The following is a 7,139-nucleotide window of genomic DNA, read 5'->3' as shown; positions in this document are numbered from 1 at the left end:
CCTGTCTATGTCTCTGAAAGGGGGGTCGTTAGAGGGGATAGTTGGTCTGGCTGCGATGATAGCGGGAAGGAATCAACTCTATCGCTGCATTGAAGGTTTCTGAAAGCTGAAACTTTTAAGGTTGTTTTTTTTCTTTTTTACCATAGATGGCTTCCTTCACGCTCCTCTCAAACCTCCTGTCTTCTTTGTCCTAAATGTGAACGTTCTGGTCCTCTAAAGAACGTCCTTTGTCCGTTTCAATTAGCATGTTTTCTAAACTAAAACCAGGCTTTGTTGGGCTGCTGGATAAAACCTGGAACTAAACGCTTTTCTGACATTTTGGATTGAAAAATCTTCCTGGATGGAAGAGAAACGTCTTTAAATTTGGAAACAAAGTCCAGTGGATTGATTCTCATCTTTTTTGGAATGACTCTGACCTTGATGTGTGAGAATCTTTACCAGCTTTACAGGAACCTAATGTTTAATTAGTGGAGTTCCACAGGGATCCATGTAAGGACCAATAATTTAACATTATTTATCAGTGATTTCTTTAATTCACCAGAATGATCCTTTTCCAACAACCTTACACCAAACTGTCGATCCCTTTGGTTACCTACCTTCTCTCCGTTGTTTGTCTTTGCTTGAGCTACGGAAAGAAAACAGAGTCAGTTTTAGAGCATGGCTCTAGTTTTAGCTTCAGATCCATTCAGCTAAACATCAGTTACATGTTTGTGTCTCTGAGTGTCATAAACGAAAAAGCAAAACATGAAGTAAGCTGTGCCGGGTCTGCAGCATGCAGCGTGACTTAAAAACATCAGAAAGTGTCTGCATGGGGCTGCAGGCTGGGTGGGCAGAGATGGAAACAGAAAGCTAACGTTGGGGTGGGGTGGGGGGGACAACAAGCTGCTCAGTTTAAAGGTAGAAATAATCTGGAGGAAAAGTGCTGCACCACAGAGAGGCCAAGCTGCGTTGGTAACTGAAAGATGTGGAAGGCGTTAACTGAAGCAGGGCTGGTTCTGAACATGAGCAAACAGACCTTTGGAAACTGCGACCGGCACCAGAGACCTCCTGGCTGCAGGGCTCTGGGAGGGGCTCTGGGAGGGGCTCTGAGCAACACTGCTCTTCTGTAAGGCACTGGAAATGTCAGGCTTTGAACCGCCGGCCCCGTGTGACGGTGACTCAGTCTCTGAGTCACACGGCGGTTTGGCGACAAGACGAAGCCCCTCAGAGAAGCTCCCGGTTACTGGAGCTGGAGGCGGATCTTTCATCCGCCTTTGTTTCTGAAGACTTTCTTCAGTTTCTGAAGAAACGCTTTTGTTTCCACAGTCAGGCTGTAATTCAGCTCCCTCCACAGTCTGAACATCTTTTATTTGCTCCAAGATGGCCCCCTCCTCCTGGTTAAGCCGTAAGCTTTGGTCTTCAATGACTGTCAGATCTTCCAAAGCTGCGCTGCGGACTAAAGACATCCCAGGTGGATTTCTCATTTCCGCCAGGCGTTCAGATGCATCAAGGCTGATTGCCCTCTGAGAGTCAGCAGCTCCAGTCCACTCAGGGCTCCCCCTGCTGGCCTCTACCTCCTGCCTCATCTCTGACCTGCAGCTCAGATCTTCGGAGACCCATGAAGAGTCACTTAACCTCTTCCCACAGTCTCCCTCCGCCTTCTTTCCTGGCTCTGTAGACGAGGCGGCCTCCGCAAAGTCAATGACCTTCTCAGCGTCTCCGGGTTCAGCGGGAGGAAACCCACCATTAGCTGGCCTCACTAGTTTGGCTTGAAAAGCAGATTACAGAACATTGACAGCACTTGTTTTCCACCTCCCCATTAATAAAAAAATGCAATGAGGGGAAAACATGAACTTTATGAAGGAAATCAAAAAAAAGAGATGGATTTGGGCAGAAAAACACACTTGAGTGAGAAACACAGATGCTACATTCAGGAGGGAATAACTGAGATAACCTGTCAATCATTTGCATATTAAAGAAGTAATGCTGCAGTGACTGAGGACTCCAGTTATAAGGAGCTAAGCTGCGTTCAGACTCAGCGGGTTTTCAGAGTCAGGCGTCTGCTTTACATGTGGTCTGCGGAGCCAGAGGTATAACGGAGGGGTATGGGAGAATTATAATTGGAAATAACTATCAAACATTTTAACTTTCTGTAAAAAAAATGTATTTTTTCCCCTACATTTTGAAATTAATACTTGTTTCTACGTCTCCAAAATGATACTTCATTATACTAACCTTCATTTTGTACATAACAAACCACTAATTGTTTAAATTACTTAATTCAGAATTGTTTGGGTTATCCATAAATACTGAACTTTGCTGAATCGAGCCACAAAACTGCTGTAAATAGCAGTTTCAGCTGACGCTCTTATAAGTGGCTTAGGAGCACAGGCACACTCAGTAGGGTTAAACAAGCGCACCCTTTCCGAGGCTGCCGTTCTATTGGCTGGAAAGGTTGCTAGGCTACGATCCATCTGCAGTCCGAGAGCAAAAAAAAAATCCGCAAGCAGAGCCTACGGGTTTGCGAGCGTATCTGAGACTCGAGCAGAGCGCGGTTTGTGCGCGAAGAGAAGGAGGCAAGCGAGAGGAGAAAATATCTGTGCAAGAAGCATTAAATCTGAGAGAAGAAACAAAGATTTGAGAGAGAAGAGAAAATATTTGAGAGAGAGCGCATGTTTTGAGTGTGAGCATTATAAGTTTTGAGTGCAAGAAGATGAAATTCTTTTCTCAAATTGAAATGATGTGCTCTGGCATTATGGCAGGATAATTCTCCCATAGAGGGGGCAATTGCCACCCCTGAAGAAACCCTTGTCCCCCCTGTTGCCACCCTGCTGAAAACATTAACACTGTTTGAATTGTACGAAAATTTGCAAAAAAAACAATCAGATTTCCAAGCGGACTTGAATGCCTCCTCACACAGCATGTTTCTGCTGCACCTTTCATTGGTTAAAGTTGTAGGGAAGCGGCGTTTTCAACCGTTGCATTTGGGAATTCTCCCACTATAAAGTGAATGTGATTGGTCGATTATCAAGGGGGGCGGGATTGTTGTGGAGCGAGGTCCAGTAGGGCGTTTGAAGCACTAGGCGCATTTTGGGTGACATGTGGAGCGTGTTTGGAAATGTACGCGGAAAACGCTAGAATTGAAAATGTGACTCCTGCAGCTCGATGAGACGTGTCAGCTATTGATCTGGGACCTGGAAACGGTTAGTGCGTTCAAGGTGAGACATTTAATCACTTTCCAGGAACGGGAAATCCCAGAGCATCAACTGTAAACGGGATTCCCACTGTTACCGAGCAACTACTACAGAATATTTAAAAAAAATTTTTACAGGTGCATTTTCTTGCTTAAAACATCTTAAAACGGAAGCCACTCTCAGTTGCATAGAAATTGTTATCAAGTTAGCGGTCAAGGAAAGAAGAGGGAAGCTCTTTCCAACCTGCATCAGACACACTTTGTTCGACGCGCATCAAGCAGGTCGATGACGCTCTTGACATATGACTGACTTCAAAGTGCAAAAATATCCAAGTTGAGGCGTGAGACGCCTTTTAAACACGTTTGGTCTGAACGCAGCTCAAGCTGTTCCTGTTTAGTTGTTTCTACGTTAGCCTTTGAGTTTCTTGGTGTCATATTTTGTTTGCAGTTATCTCTTTTATGCTTTTATGTTTTTGCAGCTCATTTGGATTTCTTGGTTTATCGTATTATAAGTTATTATAAGTTGCAGTAAATATGTTTGACTTTTTTTCTGATGTTTCCTGAAGTTTGTCAGGCTTTTTATTGTAAAGACAAACATGCTAACCTTGCAGCTAGTCAGATGTTTATGTGAAGATTTAACCTTCAAAGGTTTTAAATTACATTTAAAACCTACACTGCAAACATTTTTATTATAAATAAGTATTTTTTTCTTAAAATAAGGTCATTTTTTTCTTGAATTGAAGAGGAAAGTGAGACACTTTGCCAACGGAACAAGATAATTAACATTTAAAGTTGCTGTTTGGATTTTTCGTTTTGGAAAGGACTTTGGACTTAAACGCTTCCAGGATTTGACTTTGGGTTGGGAGCGTATGGAACTCCTGTTTGGACATTATTATTAGAAATAAAAACAGACGGACAGTTTTGGACTTTCAGTTATTAGGGATGTTTTTGTTTGTTTTTGGCTGATATAAATTGAGACTTTGAGTGAACTTATAAATTGGTTGTGAAGGTTTTTCCGTTATTTAACATTTAAACTGAAATATTATTGAATGGAATTTTGGATTCTTGGTAATAGTGCGATTTATTATTATTATTTTTTTAAATGAATCTTTGTTTGCTAACAATTGTAATACTTTGCCTGATTTCCTGTGAAAAAAAAAACCCTTGATTATTTGTGAGTTCTGCTTTTAATCTAGCTGAATTTTACACATTTTATCCTATTATTTTATTTTAAGAGTGAAAATACTAATTCTATCAGCAGATCATCTTATTTAGCTGCTAAAATTAAGGCTAAATACAATAAATTTAAGAATTTCTTTAACTTATTTTTGGATAATTTTTTGCAGTGTAATAGAGAAGTTTGCAAATTTTCTGCCTTTAGCATATTAATCATTTAAATATCATTAAACCATAAAACCATTATGTCGAAATTAGTTTTACTATCATAATACTTGAATAATTTTTAATCTAATTTTATCAAATTTTAGATACAGAAAAATATTTTTAGAGTTAAAAATAAAAAAGAAATTCCCCCCAATGTCTTTAGAAGACAGATGAGTATGAATTGAAACGAGTCAATATAATAGGAAGACATCCACATTTGGATGATGACCTTTTTTAGCAGCTTGACATTACTTTATGTGTTTATTATTATTATAATTGAATAATGGATGTGTGGCTATATTATAAGGATGTCAATCACTAAAGATCACCCATGTGTGAAACATGAGGGAGCTCCGTAAAAATCAAAGCTCGTTGGAAACATTTACTGTGAAACTGTGGGTAAAGTTTGTGAACATAAAGAAAAATGCTTCAGTTAAAGAATAATTTTAAGATCTAATAATTCTAAAATATGACATAAAACAAACTTACACACAAAAAAACACTTTTATTTGATCAATTAAATGTCTTTTTTTTAAATGCTCTTCTTGTACGGTTACACAAATATTATCGTAATTTTAGGACAATAATGTTTGGGGGGAAAAAAAAAGAAGAAGTTATAAATGTTTTGATTAAAAATCTTTAGAAAATCTGAATTGAAATAAAAACAAAGAAGCAAAATCAGAAATCCACAGAAAAAATAAAAAGCTTTAGAAAAATCATTAACCTTTTTCAAACAAAGACTGCAAAAAAATGAAATCTTATTAAGTCATTTCTTCTTAAAATAAGTGCATTTTTTCTTCAATTAAGGATTTAAGTGAGACACTTTGCCAATGGAACAAGACAATTTACACTTAAAATAAGAAAAAACAATCGCATTGTCTTATTTCAAGTGCATTTTATCTAGATACCTTATTTTAAGGGTAAAAATACTAATTCCATGGGCAAATCACCTTATTTACCTGCTCAAATTAAGGGTTAATACCTTTAATTTAAGAAATTTTTACTTTTTTGAGATCATTTTTGCAGTGTAGTTACATTCCTTAAAATTTACCTTTTTATTGCATTTTATTGATAGGAGTAAATAATTTAATCCCAGCAGAATAATTACAGAATCTAGTCAATAAACTGCTGACATCATTGCACTGCTTCAGCACAGGAGCTCAGCTGCAGGTAAATGACTCTAAGTGGAATAAAGAAGCGGTGTAGCTGCCTACCTGTTGCAGACGCAGCTCCTGCTGCTTATTGATCAGCATGAGAGACAAATGGAAAAAAAACCACAAGAGCTCAGTCAGTAATGTGTTTTTGCTTCATGACCGATTAATGCAAACACTCTTAGCGAGGAAATCAATGCGCCGCAAACAGGAAGTCTTCAGTTAATGCAGAAGCCAGCAGCCAATCCCTGTCAGTCAGAGCCAGAAAAGATTCAAAGGTATGAAGGTAAATATGCAAAAGAAAACCAAAGGTTTCTGCAAACTCAGGCTTGCATGAGGACCCTGTTAGCCGCTGGTTTAGCTGTGACTTTAGCACATCTGTGCAGCAGATGCACAGATTCGGCCACTATGTGTTTTGGCCTCTTCTGCTCTAAAATAACCATCATTCACAGTTAGATTAAGAAAAGCTCTTTGTTGTTTTACTGCAGTGATTGTGTTGCTGTTCTTTATATGGCAGCATTAAAAGGAGCCACCATAAACACTAAAGAGCCTGAAGACAAAAACAAACAGAAACCACGTTTTTTTTAACTATAGAACTACGATAAACTGCTGATTTATTTAATCAGGTAACACTGAGACACTGACTATTACAGGTATCGACGATTTCCTGTTATTCATTTTTAATTTACATATGGCGACTTTCTAATTTATCTGCATTTCTGCAGGAGTGATATTATCGATGCATTATTGATGTACTATTATTATTCACCAAGACAAATTCAACAGCCCTGGAAAATAAAGGATAATCTTAATCTTAATCTGGGGTTCTCAATGGTTTAAACACTAGCCAATGATGTGAAGGAGAAAAAGCGTAAAAAAAAAAAGGTGAAATACAGAAAGAGAGATAGATTTCCTAAGGGTGAGAATTAGGGCCTAAAATATGGAAAAGTCCACTGACAGAAAAATTAGAAGTCTATATTTTAATTACAATATTCTAATTCAAATTTTTTTTTCTAAAGTTTTTAATCTTTGCAATCTGACTATAATCTGAGACTTCTGATTTTGATTATAAGACTCTGTATTCTAATTTTAATCTCTGCATTTTGATTTTAATGTCTGTATTTTGATTTTAATCTCTGTATTTTTATTTTAATCTCTGTATTTTGATTCTAATCTCTGCATTCTAATTATAATCTGTTTTTATGTTAATCTAAGTATTTAATTCTAATCTCTGCATTCTTATTTTAATCTTGTTTTGACTTTAATCTCTGTATTTTTATATCTAATCTCTGTATTCTAATTTTAATATCTGTATTTTTTATTTTGATCTGTTTTTGATTCTAATCTCTGTATTTTGATTCTAATCTCTGTATTTTGATTTTAATCTCTGCATTCTAATTATAATCTCTGCATTCTAATTATAATCTGTTTTT

General features: G+C 37.4%; 1 protein-coding gene across 6 annotated transcripts in view; it reads right to left on the bottom strand.

Moving 5' to 3' along the window:
* Positions 1 to 7,139, bottom strand: part of LOC107090931 (microtubule-associated protein tau-like) — a 51,012-nt gene that overhangs the window by 17,421 nt on the left and 26,452 nt on the right. For 4 of the 6 annotated variants that reach the window (XM_015384578.1, XM_015384584.1, XM_015384582.1 and 1 more), the window contains 2 exons: positions 5,770 to 5,793; positions 597 to 625 (listed from right to left, as the gene is read on the bottom strand). In XM_015384578.1, the coding sequence (XP_015240064.1) occupies positions 597 to 625; positions 5,770 to 5,793 (53 nt within the window). The remainder of the gene's footprint in view (positions 1 to 596; positions 626 to 5,769; positions 5,794 to 7,139) is intronic. The other 2 variants (XM_015384580.1, XM_015384583.1) reach the window with 1 other exon arrangement.

This window comes from Cyprinodon variegatus, unplaced genomic scaffold (genome assembly GCF_000732505.1).
Source record: "Cyprinodon variegatus isolate N-32 unplaced genomic scaffold, C_variegatus-1.0 Scaffold316, whole genome shotgun sequence".
In the NCBI taxonomy this organism is placed as follows: Eukaryota; Metazoa; Chordata; class Actinopteri; order Cyprinodontiformes; family Cyprinodontidae; genus Cyprinodon; species Cyprinodon variegatus.
Note: the sequence above shows the minus strand (reverse complement) of the source record. Positions and strands in the feature narration are given on the sequence as shown.